At 38.5% G+C, this 24,118-nt stretch overlaps 1 protein-coding gene across 2 annotated transcripts in view; it reads right to left on the bottom strand.

The window, feature by feature from the left end:
- Atp8b4 (ATPase phospholipid transporting 8B4 (putative)) overlaps nt 1-24,118 on the bottom strand; it is a 260,993-nt gene that overhangs the window by 23,643 nt on the left and 213,232 nt on the right. For both annotated transcript variants that reach the window (XM_078049629.1, XM_005316551.4), the window contains exons 21-23: nt 17,208-17,355; nt 14,357-14,540; nt 13,592-13,815 (exon numbers count right to left, since the gene is read on the bottom strand). In XM_078049629.1, coding sequence (XP_077905755.1) covers nt 13,592-13,815; nt 14,357-14,540; nt 17,208-17,355 — 556 coding nt within the window. The remainder of the gene's footprint in view (nt 1-13,591; nt 13,816-14,356; nt 14,541-17,207; nt 17,356-24,118) is intronic.

Here is a 24,118-nt window from a genome sequence, read left to right as displayed (position 1 = left end):
GTAGGCAAGCACTCTACCACTGAGCTACAGCCTCAGCCTTCAACCTTTTCTTAATCACAACTCTGAAATCATCTTACTGATTTGCTTCTCATTATCAGTCTTCACTCCACTAGAATATAACCTCCATGAAAACAGAGGCCTGTTCACAATTACAACCCTAATGCCTTAGAGCAGTATTTAGCCAATGGTAGGTAGGTACTCTGTAAATATTTGTTGTTTAACTATTTTGCAACTTTTTAAACAAGGTTATTTATTTATCTTCGCTGAGGATGTACCATAAGCTCCTCAAACCTGACATGTTGAGACCTAAGCTCTTCTTCACATCCCTTAATCAGGCCCACCTCCTCTGTAGTAAGCCTATTCTCATTTATGTCACTACTATATCTACCCCAGCAGCCAAGTCAGAAATCTAAGACTTCTCCCCTTCTGACTCATCTGAGGGGCCCAAGAACCTAACTCAGTGCCTGGCATGTGGTAAGCTTTTGATAAAAGAAACCTAGAGACTTAGAAGAAAGGCATTGGAGTCAGTAGACATAACTGTGTGGCCTTGAGTAAGATCCCCAACTTCTCTGAGTCTCTGTTCCTTGGCTATAAAACGGGGTTTACAGGGAGGCTGTGGGTATCCAATGAAACGAGTAAATGGCAGTCCAGCATCGAAAAACAGATACTGCTCAATACAGTGACACTATCAATACGGAAGGAGGAAAGGGGGAAAAGGAGGGAGGAAGAAGAATGCAAGGGTCCAGGTTTCAGGTGGTGTGCTTAATGGGTAAATAGAGGGTACATTTCCCCACTAATTGTATTTTTAATGAAAATATAATTTTTGTTGGGACAACTAACCAGAGACATTTATTCCTGTACTAAACCACTACGTTCACAAAATAAATAGGAATTTAGAACAAGATTTAAGTAAAAAAGAATTCCTCAATATAATTAAGCATTTTCCTCAGGAATTCTTAATTACATCCATCACAGACAATTCTGGCTTTGTCTCAGACTACCAAAATTTGTTCACTTGAGTCAATCACATTAGAAATCACCTTTCCCGATTATTGGCAATGGCTCGGGACAGTTTAGATGTCAGGGACTTCCACAGAAATTAAAGCCACAACAGATTTTTTTTCTTTAACACACTTCTTCCTCTTGCAAGAGATACTCAATTACTCAGTTATCCTAAAAATACGCCTCACTTTCACTTATGTTCCTTTGACCCTCCTCAGACAATTAAGGGCCCCCTTTGGTGACTAGGACTGACTGAGAGGGGTACACAAGCCTAGGTCATGACCCGAATGGACTCTGCCCTTGTTTTCCCCCTTCCCTTCATCTTCAGGCCCTCTGCCACCTCCCCTCCTCCACTACACTGGTTGACCAGATACCCTGAAGGGGTGGAGGCAGGGGAATGACTTTTCTGGGGTTCCTAGAGTGACAAGCCTGTGTTCTAAGACCAGACTACTTGAATGATGCCAACATTCTGATTTTGACTCGAATTATTTTGCTATTTCTTCTTCTAAAATTTCTATTCCCTATCTTCAAAAGTCCAAACTAAGAGAGAAAAGACATACTTCTATGAGTTGCCACTAGTCTGCTTGGAACAATCTAGTATCTTTTCACAGATCAGAAATAAAAGGGAAGAGGAGAATTTTCAGTTTTTCCAGCTTCACTGTTTTCCTATTTAAGGATAGTTCCTCCTTGCTCCCTTCTTTGTGGGAGCAATTTATTAGTCTTATCAACCATTTTATATAGAGCAAAAATACCCTGACTACAAATTACAATCTAAAAACAGCTTGGAGGACACAAAATCAATGATTTATAAATGCCACATGTATATAAACCTTCTTAAATAGTTACATGGGGCTTTCTGCTCTGAGAGGGTGGATCTAGCTACTTGTTTAAATAATGATACAAACTGCCTCTTTAAAGATACATATCCCCCTTTTGTTGTGTTGCTGTGTGTTGCAGAGAAAAGCTATATAATGACTTTTTTGTCTTAAAAAACATTTGTCATTTAAAGAAAACACATTGTGGAATAAATATGAGGTGCTCAGCTTCAGCACATCTGTTGTTGATTTACGTAATTAACAGAAACCCACTAGCAGGCTCCAGGAAGAATGGCTGAGCCTGAGCACCAGGCCCCACCCTTGGTTTTCCACAGAGCACATCTGGAAAGCAAGGGAGAGAGGAGCTTCCATTCCAGGTAGAAACAGACTCACAGGTAACCCAATCCATGAAGTCATCAAAGCTTGGAGATTAGTGGCACTCTTTCACATCACTTTCTAAACTTTTCATTGTGCGCTTTCTTATATTGTTTGACAAAACTAAAGTTTTTCCAGCCTTGACAAGATAATTGCTTCCATATCACAGCAGAAATTTTTAAAAATACACAGCTCTGTATCTCACTGACAATGATAAATTGTCATCAGATAATATCATCTCACAAGTACACAGTGCCAGTAGTTGCATAGTTTTAAATGTGAATTTCCTAAATAGGGCCTCAACAATTTTTTTTTCCCTTTGGCACTAACTCTGCAGGGCAGCAGCTCATTTTTATTAAATCTCCTGAAGACATAGGGTGCTTTTAAAGTTACAGGTATTCATAGTTTAAACAACCCCACAGTGGACTCCATGAAAATCACCGGTTTCAATAGTAGATTAGAATAAGGCATATCTTTTTAAAGGCTCCATGATTCTGTTTAGAGGCATATCTGACCTTTATCCAAACTTCTCTGGACCAGAAAGCTGGCAGAAAATCTCATTAGGATAGATTATATTGAATTTGTCCCTCAGTGACAGCTCAGTTGGAATGTTTACCAGCAGATGGTGGCCTCAAGCTTCTAGATGATTCTAGAAGACAGTTTGCCTAGGGATCGGCCTACTCTTCCTACAGGTCTGAGCTCTGGAAAATACCACCTAAGAAAGATATAAACTTTTTCTCAATAAGAGAGTTCATCTCCTTAACATAGTCATATGAGACTATTTTCTGGATGTTTTTCCTTCAGATTCCAAGTAAAGCAAACATTCGTTGATTAGAGATTGAGGGAAGATAGTTGAAAAAAAATAAAATATAAAAGGATACAGCCACTAGCTTTTCTAAATTCATGATAAGTCAAGTGGCGTGTACTGAGCAGAGTAGAAAGAGCACTAACGGGGACATCTGATACGGGGTTCCAGTTCTGCCCTTGCTCACCACTGATCCCCAGCTCCTGGGGGACTGAGCTCCTCCTCTGTAAAGTGAGGAACTACACTCATCTTTGAAGTTCCCTGCCAGAGCAAAAGATCTAGGTTTCAGCAAGACATGCATGTTTTGTTCTTTGTCCCAGCTGTTTCTCCCAGGAGAGTTCACTTAGCAAAGCAAGCAGAAGGGAATTTGGTACCTCCCAGGCAGATTCTTTCCTCATGTTTCCCAAATCAGTCACACGACAGAGGTGAGGTACTGAGTTAACCAGAGGGAAGTATGTAAACCAAGCACAATCCAGCCGGCATCACATCCTCACCAGCCTTCTGAGATGTCCTAAGTGCCACGATTGCACAGGTGGTGAATGGTCCCTCAGTTGAGCCCTCTTGGAGCCTCACAAGGCACAGCTGGATTGGCTTACGCATCTGTCCCAGCCCACCTACCAGGATGTGGCTTTAGCTAAAATCTACAGGAGCTATCATTAGAGAATAACAACCTGGGTAAAACTCACCAGGCTCCAAAAGACAGGCCAAAATAGTAAAGAAATAGCATATATCACTTCATTAAGTAATTAACTGGCGTTTTTACAAGTCAACATTGTGTCTAAAAAAACACAATCTGTTTACATTTGGTCAGATTCTGTCAAGTGCAGAATGCATTTCTTCAAAGCACTCTATTGAGAGTTGCAGGGAAGAATATTTAGATGTTTATGAATCATACGAGGAGTTCACAGGTTGGCCCCAAGATGTGACTCATCCATTGTAAATTGATTTCAAACAAAGTTTGGTGAAAAATAAGAGAAGCATGACTATTGAGTTATTCTACATCAGTTCCACATTTGTGAAAATAAAATCATTCCCAGACTATAAGTTCTCGGAGGGCAGGAAATGCATGTCTCCAAATCACTCTAGTGTCCCTAAAGGCCATAAGAGCGCCTGGCCCTAAACTGGCACTCAGTTTATTTTTATTAAATGAATGAACATGCAAAAATGAGAGGCTCTGTGTTGGAGAATGTGTAGGTGAGTCTAACTCCTGTCAGGATTAGACAGAGAAACTGACTGTCCGATAAGGCCTATCCAGGAATGATCTCTAAAGAGATGCCAGCTGTTACTGAATTTACCAGGCCCTGGAGGTTTTACTGCTACTCAATCCTTTTCACCATGGAGCTTGCAACTCCACTGAAGCAACTTAGAAGAATATGGCAGGAGGTGGGAATACCTCAGATGGCCAGCTTTTTAAAGAAGGCTGGAACTAAGCAGCCATCTGATGGCTTTAGGAGCAAAGAAAGACTGATTACCCAACACATGACTTTGGATGCCAACACCAGCTAGACGATGATTACGACAGGAGCGGGAAGGAGGGTGACTGCAAAAATGCCCCCCATTCACAAATTCTCATTCTCTGTAGACTAATATTTCTCCCAAATGTGTTGTTTTCTTTCCACTTGCCTCATTTAAAGCATATTGTCCTTAGAAAAATAAGGCTAAGGGAAAAAAGTCAAAACATCTTCAGTGGCTGATTAGGTCCTTCTAGTGAAAAATAGGGAATAGAAAAGAAACAATGATTCCTGCCAATCCCAATCCCACATCCCAGCGGCCCTCAGTCAGTTCTCAGTAGCCAATGCACGAGGCCAGTCACACGTGGGACGGAGTGGTGAACACCCAAGTCTCCATCTTCATCGTGATAAAACACCTGTTCTAAAACAGGCTTCTCACTGCACTCAAATACAGTGTGTCACATTCCCCTTCAGCACCATGCAGTTTTTAGAAGGTATTGATGGATGAGTTGGTGTTAAATGGAATTTTTAAAGTTAGAAGATTCCAGATGACCGCAGGTCAGTCGGGAGTTGTGAGATAGGGAGGGATTACCTCCTTTTACTCTATTCTCTCACACCTTTTGCACACCAGGCCCAGTGCCTCTGCAGGTGGCCAGACTTTCAGGCCTTTTTAGAACGCTACTTAACTTTTAAAGTTCACATTTTCACTTGCAAACAGAGCCTCAGAAGTCCCAGATTCTTCTCCTTTCCCCCTGCTCTCTCAGGAACTTTCTTCACAATCTTTCTATTATACCTATTTATACACATCTTCATTTTCCAATGATAAAAACAATTCTAACTGGGTAGGGTCTTGTCATAGTCATCACTTTGTCTATCCTTTCCAAGATGGCAAGGAAATATTTCTACTTGAAGTTTGACAATGCCGGGTGACTTAGCTGTATAGGGAAAATAAGAACATTAAGGAAAATGACATTCTTGAAGAATGTAAATCAAAGAGGTTTCTCAAAATGTTATGTGTTTTTTCCATAGGAAAAATACAAAAAAAGTATAGTGCCAGGTGTGTAAATTAATGTATGTTATCATATAAATATTTGTATAATCAAAAAATAGTTTGAGGATAGTAAAAAAGATGGTTTTAAAAGGTTGAACGTAAACCACTACTTTGATATATACAGGGATATTTTGTACTGAGAACTACAGTTAATAAAGGAAATGAAGTTGCTTGAAAGGAAAAAAAATAAATAGCCTGTTCTTATGAGGATAGTATTCTTAGCATCATTTTGTGCTTCATACATTTGTAAAATATATGAATAAATTTTCAAAAAACAGAAGTAGGATAAATTACAGAGCAATGCCATGTTTTGAAATTGCCACTGTAAAGACATCTATTCCAGAGTTTCCCAAAAGAGTTCCCTATGGCACCTGTCCTACATTACACTGTACATGTTGCTTGGGGAAAAAAAAAAAAAAACCAGGTCTCCATGCCAAATGAATTTGGGTAATAATCCCAAAGATACATCATTGTTGATGCCAAGATTAAATCAAATAGGGAGCCTAATATTCCCATCAAGCTAAAGCAGCAAAGGACCAATCCTCAGTGTGAGAGTAAAAGAGCAACAAATCTTCATGTAGAAAAGGGACTGTAAGGGGACTTACCTGGGTCAACTTAGCATTAGCTAAGGGGAAAGATAGAAAGACAAACAGACAAAAAACCTACAAGAAAAACTCTACTGAAAACTTAAACCACAACTGCCATTTGCTGAAATTTGTAAACAGATTTTAAAAATATCCTTAGAAAGAGAAAGAGATTTCAGGTTGGCTGTGCCCCCAGAAGCTATTTAAATTAAGCTCTCTGGAAAAAGTGACTTTCCTCTAGATCAAGGGCTATTGTAATATGCTTTTGATTGTAAAGTTACATCCATATATATTTTAGAGATGTCATATGTGAAAAAATAGATGAATATATGATTCTTGGAAACAATCAATTATGGTTTCTTTACATTTGGACTTGTCAGAGTCTTTAATAGACCAATGCAATTTGTGAATTTTCATGTCTGTGGAGAGAAAATGAGGAGGTGGGGTGGAAAAAAATGAAGTTTTGCTGCACAGTAGAATTTGAAATATTATTTAGAAAATATTAACCTATTATAGATAAAGAGGTGGAAGAAACTCAAATGTTCATTGGTGGGCAAATAGACAAACAAAATGTTATATATATATAATATATATCATATATATATATATATATATGATGAAATGTTATTCAGCCTTAAAAAGAAGGAAATCCTATCACATGAACACTGAGGGCGTAAGTGAAACAAGCCTATCAGAAAAAGATGAATACTGTATGACTCCATGTTATATCTAAAATAGTAAAACTGATAGAAACAGAAAATATAAAGATGATTGCCAGGGACTGGGGGAAGGGGAAATGGAGAGCTGCTATTCAGTGGGCAGAGTTTCCATTTTGCAAGACAAAAAAGAAAGAAAGAAAGAAAGAAAGAAAGAAAGAAAGAAAGAAAGAAAGAAAGAAAGAAAGAAAGGAAGGAAGGAAGGAAGGAAGGAAGGAAGGAAGGAAGGAAGGAAGGAAGGAAGGAAGGAAGGAAGGAAGGAAGGAAGGAAGGAAGGAAGGAAGGAAGGAAAAGAAAAGAAAGAAAAGAAAGAAAGAAAATGTTGTGGCAATCTGTTGCACAACAATGTGAATGGACTTAACACTACTGAACTACACGCTTCAAAATAGCTAGGATGGTAAATTTTGTGTTATTTTGTTTTTTTAAGCACAATTTAAAATTATAAGTCACTTTTAAAAACATGATATAGACCATGATTATAAAACCTACTTCCCATGGTTATCATGAAATTCGGCTAATAGAGGTAAAATATTTAAACAATGTCTGGAACATAGCAAGTGCTATTAAGTGTTAGCTATAATTATAATTTTAATCCCTACCTGTTAGTGTCAACATCATGATTCTACATAGAAATTGAAATCTGTGTTGATGTCATTACATGGGTACCTCTCCTCTCCAATAGACCATAACAAATTACTACTTGTTACTCTCTTCACAAGCCTATCTATTTCTCTAAAAACCCTACAAATAGAACCTTGAAACCTCCATAACAGCCAGGTGCAGTGGTGCATGCCTGTGATCTCAGTGGCTTGGGAGGCTGAAGCAGGAGGATCAAAAGTTCAAAGCTAGCCTCAGCAAAAGCAAGGTGCAAAGCAACCCAATAAAATCCTGTCTCTAAATAAAAAATACAAAATAGGGATAGGAATGTGGCTCAGTGGTTGAGTGCCTCTGAGTTCAACCTCTGGTACCATCCCCCCTAAAAAAATTAAAATAAAATAAAAAACCTGCACCATACCGAAGATACAGGTTCCAGGAGACACCATAATTTGACACGTAGCAAGAGCTTAGTAACTATTTATTGAATGAATGAAAGGATTAAATAATGAGACCAAATATCCTTTCCAACATAAGCCTGGGACCCAATTTGATAAGATTATCTTACAAATTAGGGCAGAGTAGAGAGCAGTTTAGGACTCCTCAAAAGTCCAATCAGTTTTATATAGTGATTGCTCCTTTGCCTAAAAAACCATCTTCCCTGCCATATTTAAATCAGACAAGTCCTAGGCAACAAAATAAACCTTGGAAATCTGTTCTGTCTTTCCTATAATGAACTGATGTGTAGAAAACTGGGAAATGCATCACTTGTGGCCCAGTTAATTATCATGTCATAAAAGTATTAACAGAACTGAAAGACCATCATGAGACATTCTGGAATCAACGTCATCACCACATTTATAGCCTTAGACCCTGAGCTCCTTTTCCCATAGTGTTGCTCAGGCTGCACATTTACACGGACCACATCCAGAGCCTGTGGGGTTGGCCCTGGGTGCAGGTAGAGTAAGTGGTAACTGAGAAAAGTGACTGGAGGCTGGAATAGCTGTTCTTGCTGCGCTTGCCTCAATCATGAGAAAGGGCTTTAGAAACACCCAACGACACGAAATGGCTAGAATGCCTCCTACATGCCAGGTGCCGTTCGAGATAAATGTGCGTTTAGATATGCTTCTTTTCCTTAAGGACCTCATAGTTAGGTAGATGAAATCTTAACAGACTGACTGAATTGGAGAACGCAATCCTCTACCCTGAAACAGATACCCTTTCCCTCCAGACCCTATCTTGGTACAGGAATAATACACCTGAGAGATGATGATTTGGTAGGAGGGATGAGGGGATCCTAAACTCTGGGAATTTTTGATACATGGAGGTCAGTTGTTTGCTTAACTGGTCTCCCTGCCTCAGTAAAGATGAATAAGGTCCAAAAATGGACAGAACAAAAGGTCAGCAGCTTGGATTTCTCTCCAGGTTCTGGGTTCAAGAAAGCAGACCTTTGGATATTCTTCTAGGTTGGCCAACCCAGTGGTTCTCAAAATATGGTCCTGCAACATCAGCATTTCTAGGGAACTTGTTAGACAGGTTAAGTTATTGGGTTCTACCTCAGACCCAGTGAATCAGAAACCCTGGAACTAGGATCTGTGAGATGTGCTTTAACAGGCCTTCCAGGTGGTTCCATGCATGCTAAAGCTAGACCAGCCCAATTCACCAGCTCAGGAAAGAATAGGGTAAATCAGGAATGAGAATGGATTCAAAATGAATACTTTGCAATTAACTAGATTTTTTTTACATAAAAAAAACATAAGAGAAGAAAGAAAGAAGCACAAAAGAAACATGCTAAGTTAAACATTCAGAAACCTAATCATAGTCAGGTGGTGTGTCTTACAGCTGGATCCAACCATCTGATACTCATGTCTTTGGAGCAATTTTTGTTCTCTCTTTTGTCTTTTAAAATTTAAATACTGGTGAAAGGACTAGAAATCTTGTTGCTTAACATCTGACTCAGACGAAGTTTATCAGATCCTAAAAGTAAAGCAGAAAATAACCTAAGGGCTGAGGGTATGGCTCAGGGGTAGAGCCCTTGTTTAGGTCTAAGGTTCGATTTCCAGCACCTCAAAAAATAAAAACAGAAAAAATAAGAAAGAAAGAAAGAGAAGAAAAAAGAAAGTTACCTTTCTTTAGAGGTTAGAAATCATTGAACATTACTTTCAGATTCACAGTTTTAACAAAGACAAGTTGGCAATAAACTTGCCTATATAGGTTTTGTGTATCTATAAATACAAACCATTATTCCAAATATTAATGCCATGCCGCCTACATCCAAGTTTTGTAATTTTTTAAAGTATATATAGATATTATAGTTATTACATTTCATGGTTTCTACTCAGGGTCAGAACATATCTGATATCCAAGAAATGGAGGTTAGATAACTATAATTTAATATGAATAGGAGAGTGACAACAGCAATGTGGTAGAATAAGAGGATCCTGTCTCTCCAAATGGATGTGTCCCTCTACCCACAGACATACCAAGTAAACATCTACTCATGGACCAATTCCCTCTGAAGGCAAGTCAGAGACTCCTACCCATCAGGCAACTGAGAAAGCACTCAGGTCAAATGGGTAGGAAAAGATGAAGCATATTTGGATATGGACCTTTCCCCAGGTACTATGCCTTCATATCAAGAAAGTAATCCCTGACACAGCTTCTTCCTATGGAGAAAGGGGTTTGGACTTCCAAGAGCTGATTCTAAAGTTTCCCATGGTTTGGCTTTTAATTCACTAATTCTGGGAATGGAGTGTACTAGATATATAAGTCTTTCTAGATTGCAGGGGGGATCTGTGGTTTTATACCAATGCATAAGTATTTCTAGGGGCTTCAATCCCCAAGAGAAGAACAGAGAAAGTACTTTTAAAATACAACTCTTTTCCCAGAGTGCCCAAACTTTCATAGGTAAGTCTTGAAGGATTTCATTCTCAACTTCTAAGCTCTGGGAATAGAAGGGTCTAGGCATATGGTGGTTTTATGTGGACAGACACTCATTATATCCACTTGGGGGTAGTGCAGAAAAGGGACGGGAATATGTAGCACCTATTTTCTTTCTGGAAGGGGCTTAAGGTACATACATCCAGTGGCTATTGGGGAGTTGAATTCTAAAGAACTTGCATCAAGGAGCTACAAATAGTAGCCCTCTAGAAGCCAGAGTTTGGAACTTCATGAGACTTTCCTCCAGTTAACCCTAGTAATATAACCAGACTTACTTTTTTTCCTAGAAGGAATGAGGCCATATACTAAATGCCTTAACTTCTATAGCTTCCACCCAAGGAACTGTCTCTTTACTGATCCAGGGGTCAATGGGGCTTTGCATTCTAAGAGACTCTAGACTATAGAAATCAAAGAGGATATCAAGGGACTCACTTCCAGCAGCTATCTGCCCAGGATCAGAGGGTATGATCTGAACCTGAATACAGGCATTTGCCACAGATCCTACCCTTGGCTTAAGGTAAGAGAGTAGGCAACAAATATGTGTGCTTAGCTTCACTGTGAAGAGAGAAGGAAGTAGAACAGATATCCAATATCACAACCTTTCCAGCTGCATCTAGAGAATCTGGCAGGGTATTGACAGAACTTGGCACATCCTAATCTCCAGGGATCCAACAATGTTGAGACAGTATCCTAGACAATGATTTGAAAGGTACCTTAAAATCTCTAACTAGTCGGATTGGTTGGAACCTTCTCCTACACAAGACCTGTCTGACAAGTTGTCTTAGCTTATGTGCAGAAACGAACACAGAAAGTCAAAAATAATGAAGAAACAAAAATATGTTCAAAATAAAAGAACAAGGTAAATCTCCAGAAACTGATCTGAGTGAAGTGGAGATATGTGACTTACCCGGCAGGGAATTCAAACTAATGGTTGTAAAGATGCTCAGTGAGGTCAGGTAAGCAATGCAAGACTCAACTGAAAATTTCAACAAATACATAAGAACTATAAATATGTTCCAAACAGAAATAACAGAGCTCAAGAATACCATAATTGAAATTAAACATTTTGTAGAGGGGTTCAATGGCATATTGGATCAAAAAGAAGGGATCTATAACTCAAAAGATGGGTCACTAGAATCAGTCATCCTATCTAAGAAGCAAGAAGAAAAATGAATGAAAAAGAGTGAAGATAACTTGAGACTCCTTACGTTACAGCATCAAGCAGAAACAACTTAAACAGTGTGCCAGAAGGAAAAGAAGAGGAAAGGGGACACAAAACATATTCAGAGTAATAATAGCAGTAAATGTCCCTTGCCTGGGGAAGAAAATAGCCAAGTTCAGGAAGCCTGAAGGACATTAAATAAGACAAATCCAAAGACTCAAAACAAGATACCCCACAATCAAATTGTCAAAAGTTAAAGACAAGGCTGGGAGTGCAGCTCATGGTAGAGTGCGTGCTTGGCATGAATGAGCTCCTGATTTGAGAGTGGGGCCAGGATTTTTTTAAAAAAAAAAGAAAAGCTAAGAAAGAGTATTAAATGCAGCAAGGTAAAAGTGAATCATCCCATATAAGGGAAACTCCACAAGACTATGAGTGAATCCCTCAGCAGAAGCCCTTGGAGGGAGTAGAGTGATAAGTTCCAAATTCTGGAAGAAAAAAACCTGCCAACCAAGAATACTATACCCTGTGTCTTTCAAAACTGAAGAAGTGATAAAAACTTTCTCAAACAAAAGCTGAGAGAATTTATCTCCACCAGAGTTACCTTACAAGAAAAGCTCATGGAAGTTCTTCAAGCTGAAGAAAGAGAGTGCTAATTAATGACACGATGAAATATGGAAGTATAAAACACACTGATGAAAGTCAAAAGCAGAAGACTCTAATACCACAATAATGGTGGGTAAACCAATTATATCTCTGGTATACAAACAAGTAAGACAACATAACTTATTAAGTTATAAAAACTATAAAAAGGTGTAAAATATGACATCAAAGTCATAAAACACATGAGGAGGGGGAAGTAAAACGTGTAGAGTATATACGTATGTGATCAAAATTAAGTTGTTATCTGCTTGTAGATATAAAAATAGGATTCTAGTTTATGGATTTGCTAACTTGTTTCCAACATCATCTATAGAACAACTTTCAGCTGAGTTGCTATTAAAACAATTTTAATGTCACAGTATTAATTACTTCTTCCTGATATAAAACACATTTACTTTCAGCCCAGATTATATTCAATGCGGTGAGTCAATGACTGCCTTCCCAAAAAAGAGACCTCTGCATTTCCTGTTAGTGTTCTCAGGCTTCAGTCTTAAATTAAAACTCTCCATCGAGCTTACCTGTCATCACAACAAAACATTTCAATAAAAAATAAAAAGTGCATAGAAGGAATATGCATTGGTTGCTATGTAAATAAGGAAGTAAATAAAATTCCAGCTAAACATAGTATTTTGGGGGATTGGAGTCAATGCTCATGTCAACTATCAATTACATAATTGTTAATACTGTCACTTGTATCAGGCCCATAAAAATGTTCTCTAAAATAATGTAAGGCCAGTAAAGTAGAAAAGGGGGATTGGGGAGGGAGGGGGAAGAAAAAGGGAGGCATAGGAGAATTGAATAGATTAATTTATACAATGTGCATTATGTACATATCACAATGAGCCTCACTATTACATATAATTAAAATGCACCAATAAAAATAAAATTAAAATGTTCTCTACTTGTTAACAAAAAACCATGAAGAAGATCCCATGTAATTCATGGGTGTCATGAGCCATCCATGGGCTGTGTGTGTGAGCTTTGCACATTTGAGCTTATAAGGGGACTGGTCTGGCATTGCGCGCTTTTGGGGCTGTGTGACAGACGCATGAGTGCCTTTTCTCTTGTTCTACCTGTGATCCCACATAGCACTTGAGATGGGTGTGGCTTTCCAAGATGTCAATCAACCTGCTAACCACAAGACGTCACCAAGCAAGACTCCACCCTTCAAAACCTAATCCCTTGCCTTATTTGGGTGAAATTTCTATGAATGGCTTTTCCCCAATAAATAGGGGGGTTTCAGGTGTGCTCTCTCTCTCTTGCCTCTTGCCTCCCTTGCTCCCCTTGCCTTCCAGAGTGGAGCTGAAACCTGAGGTCTCAGAGCCATCCTGACCCTGCAAAAAGGTATTTCTGTGTTTGTGTGGTTTTTTAGTGCCAGCCTGGCCAGCTGATGACACATGGGATTTTACAGAAGAAACAAAAGTGTTTTTACCAACCTGGGCTGAGAAACCACAGAAGAATCCAAACCAGAAGTGCACAAGTGTAAATGCAAAATTCTTGTAGAAGAAATAGCACAAGAATTTGCACATTCGGAAATAGGACCACCTTCCATGAACAAGGAGAAGCCTTTGGAGATATCTAAACTGTGCAAATGAATAGTCACTGGCTAAGACTGCTTGCAGTCCTTCCTGGCCACTGATGCCAACGCCAATGTGAGCACCTACAAAGGAAGAGAAGAACACTTTCACTCCCAACAGGAAGACATAATCTCTTTTGTGAACTTCGCCATGCCTTTTATATGTCATTCATTTTTGGAAACTTATAACAATTATAAATTTTCGCATATATTATGTCATGAAACACGTCCAATGAGTATTAACCCTAGTTTTATATAAGAAATGGAGCTCAGAAAAGTTTAGCACTTCTACAGGTTTTACAATTTGTAAGTGGCAAAGGTGGGGTTAAACCCACATGTTGCAAAATGGCTCTTAATTCTTTCTATACTCTAGCTACTTATCTCCCCACACAGTATTAGGTAACCAATGTCCTTTTCTTTAACCTAAAATCACATAAATGATTCGATTAAAGACATACCAATCTTATGAATTGAAATAATGGTGGAAGCATTAGACCCAGAAAGTATCATTATTTAAGAACTACAGCAAAATTAAATCTTAATGCAATCTCTAGCACACATTACCAAATGCTGAACCTGAGGATTCTAGACATACAACATGCCCCTTGAGCAGATATCCTCTTACTTTTAATCATGCTGACATCATTGGCTCCATCACCGATGGCCAAAGTGACAGCATTTCTGTGTTTTTTCACCAGCTCAACTACTTGAGCTTTCTGGAGTGGGGTAACTCTGCAGCAAACCACAGTCTTACACAGGCAGGCAAGCTCTAAGAGATCTTTCTTGACATCACTTTCTAGGGCATGAGCCTGTGTTATTAAAAAAAAAATCAGAAAAGAACAAGCAACAATAAATGAAGGTTGCTGAGAAGCAAATCTCTTGTTTTCTTAACTGCTTTTTAAAACCATTTGATTCACTTCAAGTCATTGTTGATCCAGAGTCACAAAAGCAAACAAAACCAAAGAAATTAGTATCAAACTTCCAGTAAGCACCAAGGAATTTAAAAATAAAAATGAAGACTATGCCCTTCATGTGTCCTCCTGAACACCTTACTAGGCTACACTGGTAAGAGATAGTTAAATGCTGGAAAAGTTCTAGAAACCACTAAGTTTAGAGAAAGCAAAAGACAAAAATTGATTCATCATCTCTCCAAATTTAGATGGAACTACAAATGTTAGTGATTTGTTTGTTCTTTGTGACAGGGTATTTGTCTCCTTTGCATTGTTTTTGAAGAACACAGCTACTGAACTGTGCTAAAGGGTGGCATGGAACCCGCATCTCAAACAGGGTCCCTGCAGTCATTTCCACCCTCACTCCTCTCCAAATACAGAAGAGGCTTCAGCATGCTCGAAAAGTATTGAAACATAACATAATCCCCTCCAACTCACTGTACAATTATTTTTCTAGGAAAAAAAAAAGTCACTGTATATCCTTGAATAAACACATTCAGAGGAAACAGGAATCTACTTAAACTTTGAGTCACAGGTTATCTTTTAGCAAGACATTAACAGCACATGGATGATCTGGCCCATACATTCCTTTGAAGTTTTATCTTCAATCATGACCTTTAAGTCCACTGTTTCTTTGCTTCTGCCAAATTGTTTGCTTCCTAAGATTTACTAGGTTTTTTCTTGTCTCTGTGCCTTTGTACTTGCTGTCATCTCTACTTTAAACCATTGTTTCCTCCAGAAAGTCCTCCCTGATTTTTTTTTACAGGGAATTAAATGTACCTACCTCTATGTTCTCAAAGCATTGTGTTCATTTTTCTTTTCTAGTTTTTGCTATATCACCAGACAGCAATCCCTAAAACAGTGGCCATGTTCTATTATCCTTGGACTCTAGTACTGTGACCTGGGCATGTTTCATAAATGACAACGGTATGAATAGATGGATGGATGGTTGAAAGAACATAAAAACATAATTCTGGCATAGAAAATTCTATCTCCAAACCTATAATTCCTATAGGAAATTATGAATCTACACTCTCAAATATCATCACCTTTTCTAGAAAAGAACGCATGTAATTGGCACTCTTGCTCAGAACAGCCCTCTTTTCTTTCTACTCTTAGAAAAAGCTAGACTAAGACTCTGAGAAAGAGTCTTAGTCTTTACATTCTGTAAAGCACCAGCATTTGAGCAAATTAGAATTATGATTAAAAAAAAAACACACAAAAACCTTCCAACCACACTAGCAAAAAACAGTCAGTTCTCCTTAAACAATAAAGTGACATTTCATGGTTTCATGCCTATCAGGCTTTGAAGCTAAAGGGGTCCTAAAGACATCTATCTTAGATCCTTCTTTCAACAAATTTAGAGACAGAGAGAGAGGGAATGGAGTAAATTATCACCTGAGCACTCTCACCCTACCACACAGTGTTTCTCTGAGCCTGAGGGAAAGTTGAAGCAGGACTCATAGGGGATCCTTTCCCTATTGTGGTCCCTGGAAAACTCAGCTTGGAGACTACCAGCCTCAAATCCCAGCTGGCAGTATTATAATTTTCAGTTGCTGTTCATCTGAGCAAGGAAGCAGTTCGTGTCATCTGGACCAACTTTCGACTGAGCTTGGCCTGCGCCCGAGCTCTGTAACTTTCCATGGTGTAGAAGGCAACACATCATTACGTCTGGAGTCCAGCTGGATAATGCTCTAAGCACTAAGAGCTAACAGACAGACAATCACAAGGGGGAAAATGCACTCTACTCACATCCAACTTCTTTTGTCCTCTAAGAAACTGTCTACAAGAAGAAACATTTATTTTCCAAACTCCAAAAATGAAAAATGATCATCAAAGCCAAAGAAAGATGTGAGATTAGCTCTTTGTGCATACAAATGATAATTTCACTAGAGTGCCATCGGAGCTTTTGTATTCTAAATTAGAAACTCAGAAGAGCGTTTTGATATTTGTTCAAGATTTGGAACCTGAACTACATCAAAAGTACAATGCAAGTTTATTCTATTATGACAAGAACCAGATTTCCTAATCAAAGCAAATTGTTTGGCATTGCTGTAAAATGCTGCTATTTAGAAAAACCACCAGAGGTATCTTAATGGCAATAATTTGGTGTGGTAATTATATGAAGGTCAGGTTATGCTCTGCAAATCACAAACATTAACAAGAGCAAGAATTCGCCCATCCAGTTGCATTACTTTAATTAAATAACAGCGAGCTGTGACACTCCCCCTTAAAGCCCTTAAATAATACTGCTAAGTGGTCTACAGTCATTTAGACAAGACTGATATTCTGTGACTAGAGTGTTGCTTTGGAGACTCCCTTTTACTGTGATGGTTCAAACAATAATGTATGAAATATATATTAGAAGTTTCCTTTCTCTTTGCAACAGGAAATCATTGTGTATGCTCTGCTTCTTGTAGTGCCATTTATTTGAAAAACACAAAAAGAGTTCTCATTATGACAGCACAAAAGAGATGATTATTGAGGAAAAGAAGAAGAAAAGACAAAAGCCTGAAGCAAACTCACCAAACTGTGGCCATTTATGACTAAGGCATAATCTCCTGTTATGGTTTCTTCTACCACAGAGTCCAGCTCCAACTGCTGCTTGTTTTCACTAACTACATGACCATTGGAAAAACTTCTGTTTTGTCCAAACAGATTTTCCTTTGCTTTCCTTAAAGAACAAGGGGAAAAGAAAATCATAACAGAACATACGGAGCATACATACTAACTCTTATAAAAGGCTGGCCTAAAAGATTAAATTCATTTCTTCACCACACAGACTGAGGATGGCATAAGATCCAGTTTCAGCAAGCAAGCTGGGAATTCTTTGTGATGGGGAGACCATAGCAAATTTCTAAATTCCAGGAAATAGGCGGGTGAACACAGTGAAAACAAAATCATCCTGAATGTTTTATATTATCTAAAAGGTAAATCACCATCTTGAGCAGGGTTTATCCAGGGCATCTTGGTAGACTTAGTATAGAAGGCCTGAAGAACCACTCTGTGGCACACAATGTTGTTAAATAATGGAAAGCAAAACAACTGAAGAAAATCGATGAAAATCTTCTAAGAATTCCAGGGCATCTGCAAATGTATAAGTTCATCAATTTGAGGGACCATGTAATATGATCTGGTTTAAAATGGGAGTCCTCTGAGACATATGTTCTTTAAAATTTTGACAATAAAAATAAATGATGGAAAAATAGAAAATTTTAAGCTAAATTTATATTCATCAGTTCAAACCATAGAATTAATCTCCTGGGAAAGAAACGACGACACCCAAGTGTAGAAGAGGGGCATTCCAAGTAGAAACTCCGTCCAAATGCTCCAGCTCTCACTAGCAGTAGCTGTTGAAGAATCCTGCCCACACTCCATCTCCTCCATATAAGAAGAAGCGTAGATGTTGACATAGCATCCTTAGAAGTGACATCTTACTGCTTGTTTCAAAATGCTAAGACACAGGAAATTTCTTCCCTGTGAACTCCTCAGTGACAGGCTTTGAGGTGACATAGGTAGGCTGACCTGACTACAGGAGGCTTCAACCACAACCTGAGACCTCCCAGCAGTTGTCCCCTGAAGAGGGGTGCTAACACCAGTCACCAACCCTTTAAGGCCCATGTACAAAGTGAGTACTCAGAAGAAAATGGAAGTGAGAGCTGAAATAGAATAGTGGATATTTTATTTGGGTTTATAGCAAAATGCACTGGGCTCTCTAAAGGCTCATTTGATATTAAAAAAAATGTTTATTAAAATGGTTTTATGCAAAGGTTCCTCTGAAAGAAGAGAACAACCACTGTATCAAAACAACCATTTGAGCCTTCATTTTTCTAATTATTTGAAAATGCAACACTAATTGTCTACATACTATATTTAAAGAACAAAACCAAAACAACATCAACAACAACAAAAGCAACCTTATCCTCTGGCTCAACATCTCCTTCTGCTGTCCATGACCAAAATCACAGCCTGCACTTAAGAACCCAGAGGTCACATGCTCTTGGCTCCAAGGATGCTATCATGCATTTAGCAACTAGTTTGCAGAACCAAAGAAAAAGATTTATAAAGTCAGAGTGCTACGTGTGAAATTTAGGGAGTTACAGTGGGAAGGGGGAGGAAGAGAAGACATGAAAAAAATCAGTGTTGTAACTGATCAGACTTTCACTACAGATAACCATGTCAGGGAATCCTCATAGTCATGAAAATTTATAGTCCCAGATAATGAAGAAAGCAAGGGAGACAAGTTCCTTCAAAATGAACATTTCTCTGACAATGCTTTAGAGCTCATAAATAGGATCTTAAGAAAGCACCACAGGGAAAACATCTCCCAAGGTTTCCTTTTTAGTAAAGTTCTCATTCGCTGTATAAATGACTCAACCTCTGTTTTCCCCTCAGAGAATGAAAACATTCCAAAGAAGGGCGAAGTTCATGAAAGTATTGGCTGAAATTCTATTTACTTATGACCCCCCCTTACAAAAAACTGTCTTCCTAACATCTGACATGAACCCTTTTCCAGACAGAAAAGGGACAGTTTTCCAACTCTGTTTAAATTCCCACTGCCCTCTCCTCGCAAGCCATCACTCCATGCCAGATTAGGCGCTCACGTTTTCAGACCTTTGTCCACGTTCTGTAACTGTCATTTCTTTTTACTCCAGAAACTCGGCTCTTCAAACACCAGCTGGTTCTTGCAAAAACAATTTATTAGAAAGGAGAAAAAGCTGCACATAATTCCCTTCAATGGATATGAGCTATACATTTTTTGCAGGCATAACACACGATGCTTAGCCACAGGATTCAAATAACAAATGCTAAAACAAAAGAATGCCTGTGTTTTGCAAGCTTTGTAATGTAGGGCAGTTTATTCTGTTTTTGGCAGCAGAAATACATTAGTAGTTGAGGTGACTGTGGCATTGGCGGCCCTATACCATCACAGGCACAGCAAACTAATTAGGTCTGTACTTGCTGGCGGGCAATCTATCAAGAACAAAAGAGACGGTAGAAAAGAAAGTCATTCTGTCTGTCCTTGAAGGTACTCTATATTAAATATTAAAAGGATCTGTTAGGAAGTGAATTAACATCATGACACCATGTTTAAAAGAAGACAATTTGGACTTTGATGCAAAAGTTACAGCTCTGGGCTTGGTGACAGGAGACCTGAGTACAGGCTCACTGTTGAGTTACCTGACCCTCCTCCCCCCACCTTTTTCTTCTCTCTCTCTATTTTTTTTTTTTTTTGTGATATTGGGGATTGAACCCACTGAACTCCATCCACAGTCCTTTTTATTTTTTATTTTGAGACAGGGTCTCACTAAGTGGATGAAGCTGTCCTGGAACACGTGTCCTCCCGCCTCAGCCTTTCAAGTCACTGGGATTGCAGGCATGCACCACTGCAGCCGGTGAGTTATGTGGCTTCTGACCACTTGCTTAATCAGCGACAGACCTCGATTTTAAATTCCTAATTCTCCATCTACCACACCACAAGCTGCCTCCAGGTTGAACTAGATAGGGCACAGTGACAGAGGGGCATTTAACGGAATAGTACCACCCTGCCCACAGTAGAAAAAGGGAGAGAGTACATGAGGCTTTTATTTCCAGTCCCAGTTCCATCATCCTTTTCATAAGAAAGGCCTATAAGACATTCAACCCATGAAACATTTTCATTATTAGAAATGTAGGGAACGGGACCAGCCAGTCAGACTGGTTGGTGCACCAACCAGTGAAAACAGATGCCAGCTATGAAACCTTGGGTAGCTGCATCACTATATGTTAGAAGACAATTTATAAGAAAACCTTAACTTATTAAAACACTTTGGGCAACTAGAAGTTGAAAATTGGGACCAAGATGCATTTCTATGGCCTAAATGGTATTGAAGAAACCGGTAGGACTCTATGAACAGTATGTTGTTCCCCTTCACCTAAAGCTTCACCACACTCTTAATGTCTTACAAATAACCTAGATAGCACTAATGTTACCTGAACATCCAAACCAATAACTTCCCACTAAGTAGGTGTTCAAAAAACACCAATGTACTTTTGTTTTGACTATAGAGGAAACATCGATTTCCAGGTTTATCACTGGGATACCTCTCAAAAGCTGTGAAGTCACTGCATGGTTTAATTAGTTAAGAGGACATAAATTTTTCTAAGAAAAAACAAGTGATCAGTGCTACAAAAATGAAATATGGAATGAGTTCTTCTGTCAGACCAAACAAAATTACATTCTCCGTCTGTTTTCCTTTGGGCCAAAGACATGCATTGGTGAAATATAATCAATGCAGTAATCTTCTGAGAAACCATAGCAGGGTTTAATTCTAGATTTCTGGGCATGCCCTTAATACTAAAGCAGCTACAGAAGCAAAATTAAGCCAGGACTTCAAGTGTCTAAAATGGTTTCAAGACACTAAATTTGAAACAAGCCATGTGCATGATATGCATGAAAATCACATATCCATGTTTATGAAATAATCTAAACATATTTGACAGGTTTAAATATAACCATTTAGGTCATTTCCTTCCAATAGCTACTATCACTCAGATTTTGTTCTTTTGATACACTTTCTTTCCATGAACTTTCACTGAACTCAAAAGCATAACACAAGAAAATGGAATCATGCAAATTTATGATTTCAATTTTTCATCCCTAAAACTGTGGACTTGGGTAAAACTATGTTAAGATTCTTATAGCCCAATCATTTCATCTCTAAACTTTCTTTCATTGTCTCACACATAAACTTTTGGGGGATACCACATATCTAAAGCATAATGAACATGGACAGATGTGTTTTATATGTACATATATATAAAGAACAAATATGTGTATGCACATAAAATTTTTGCAAAAAATATATTACACTATACATGAAGTTTTATAATCTCATTTTTGCTTAAATATATGGTTGGCATCTTCCAAAGTCAGTAAATACATAATCATTTTTATGGATAGCATAGTATTCCATTGCATATCTATATCACAGTATTTGACAAAACATTTCATGACTGGGTATTTGACCTACTTATATTTTCTATTATTATAACTGATACAGCAGTAAATATTTCCTTCTATACTTATTAATACATCTTCTACTATTTTTCTTAAGGGAACTTGCTAGAAGTAGGAATCACTGGGTCAAAAGTAGGCATATACATAATTTGGAATACATTGCTAATATGCCCTCTAAATAGATTCTACCAATTTGCAGTTCCAACAACAGCACATAAATAATGTACATTTCTTCCACCCCATGACAGTGATGTCATCTCTCTGTTCAACCAAATGAAGCCAAACAAACTCTTGAGACACCACCTCAACCGCTCCTTCTACAACCACCATCAAGATTTCAGGTGACCCTTTCTATCTACTCAGAAATGTGCCTGGCCTAAGAAGGACCTGACAAAGCCAAATACAGAGGGAAAGGAATCAAATTCTTGCTTTTCGAGCACAAAAATAGATTCTCAAAACTCAGAGCAGAGTCATCATTCTGAACACCAGCCAGCCAGAATTTTACTGATTGAGCTTTTTGAGAGGAAATAAAAGTTTCTTCAAGTCTCAAAACACTAATTCTGAAAGAAATCAGGGCATAAAATATTGCCATACAAAGAATAATAGAGCAGCTTACGTACTGGTGAGTTGCTAAAAGAAAGCTGGGTCCTGACACACATATGGGGTTGACGGTGGATAGAGGACCCGGGTGGGTAATGGAGTACTCAGATAAGTTCTGGGGATTCAATGTATACAGTAGTTAATACTTCCCACAGAGGTGCAGTGGCATAGAGGATAGTAGCAGAAAGAGTATTTAGGAACTGAAATGACCATGTGAGAGCACAAGTCCTCTAAGACACAGGGAGGTGAGGACAAGTGGCCACACTTTCCATGTTTCACCAGGAGGTCTGGAAGTCAACCAGGAGGGAAAGCCAGCAACCCGGAGCCCAGGGACCAGACTGAGACAGAATAGGAACAGCTAGATGCCAGCAGGGTAGACGTTGATGAGCAGTGACAGGTGAGGCAATTGTGTATCCCAGACGCAAACTAAATTTAACTGAAAGTGCATAGCTTAATTGTTCTGTCATCGGGCAGAAAAGGGGTTCAAAACCAGTTTTAGCAAATTTGGTGAGTTTCTGCTCTTGCATGCCTGAGTGTATTCTGAGCTGTCAAAGTCAGAGAAGCTAAAAATAGCCAAGCCTTCTTATACTCAGTCAAAAGCCCAGCCCTCTCCATTCTACCCACCAAAGAAAAACTTCAAAGCCTCTCTCCTAGCATGAGACAAAGATGGTGGGAAAGTTGTTTCTTTCTACTCAGCTCCCCTCAGCAACATTCTATGCCACTCTTCACTTCCCCAGAGCCCTAGGCTCACTGTCCTTTTGTGGGGAATAATAATAAATGTAGCCCTCTTTGGTGAAAGGATTGGAATCAATGCCTGAAATCAAGGGATTAGGGAAGGAAGGCAAGAAGGAATGAAGAAGCTCAATGAACCTACATAAAGCTTTAATTTCTTACCTCATTTAATCCCCCAACCAAAAAAGCCCATGGGGAAGATATTTGTATCCCCAGTTTAGAAAGGAGGGAACAGGCAGGGAGAAGTTAAATAACATATCAAAAGACTCCCAGCCAGCCATGAGCAAGAAGCTGAATTTCCAACTCTAGTCCAGCCAATATATTTCCCATTTTTTATTTGGCAAAAACATACGCGGTCTCATCTCATAGGTTCTAACCAGCATGATGCACTGGTTTTCTTCTTGAGGCTAGACAAGATACAATGGGAAATTTGATCTACAAATATCTATTGGTGATGCCGGTGCTGACATCTAAGACTTTTATTTTTTTCATCCAGTTGAGCTTAAAGAAGCTACTATAGCAGCAGCAAGGAAAAAAATTGTTATAAGATAGCATTTTTAAAATTTCTAGGGAAATGAATATGTCACTTTTTAAAAAGGTCTCCAAAAGAAATAACAGAAAATAAATAAATAAATAAGCAAATAAATAAGTAAATAAACTGTTAGATATTAAGAAATATTATTTTTCAAAATTCAATGTTTATTTTACTAACTCCAATGTCAGCACTTAGATATTATCTGCTACTCCATAACAATCACACAAATGTCACAGTGTTCTATTTCTCATTAGCAGTGTAAAGTCTGTAATTAATAGTAAGTATGTCAAAATATCTATTTTGTTTAATGCTGAAAGATTCTATTCCAGCTTCACATGCCATATACTACAACTGTGTTTCCCAAATTTATCTGATCATAAACTTTTTCTAGGTGTTTATTAAATACAAATTCTCAATCCCCATAGAGTCTTCTAAAGGAAGATCTGAAGGAAGACAGGGAACTGATATTTTTAACAAGTGTCCTTGGGGATTCTGATCACTCATCATCACTTAAGAGCTATCAGACATTCACCACTGCACAATTTTAAAGGACAACTTAATGTAAATGAC

Source organism: Ictidomys tridecemlineatus, chromosome 5, assembly GCF_052094955.1.
Source record: "Ictidomys tridecemlineatus isolate mIctTri1 chromosome 5, mIctTri1.hap1, whole genome shotgun sequence".
Classification (NCBI taxonomy): domain Eukaryota; kingdom Metazoa; phylum Chordata; class Mammalia; order Rodentia; family Sciuridae; genus Ictidomys; species Ictidomys tridecemlineatus.
Note: the sequence above shows the minus strand (reverse complement) of the source record. Positions and strands in the feature narration are given on the sequence as shown.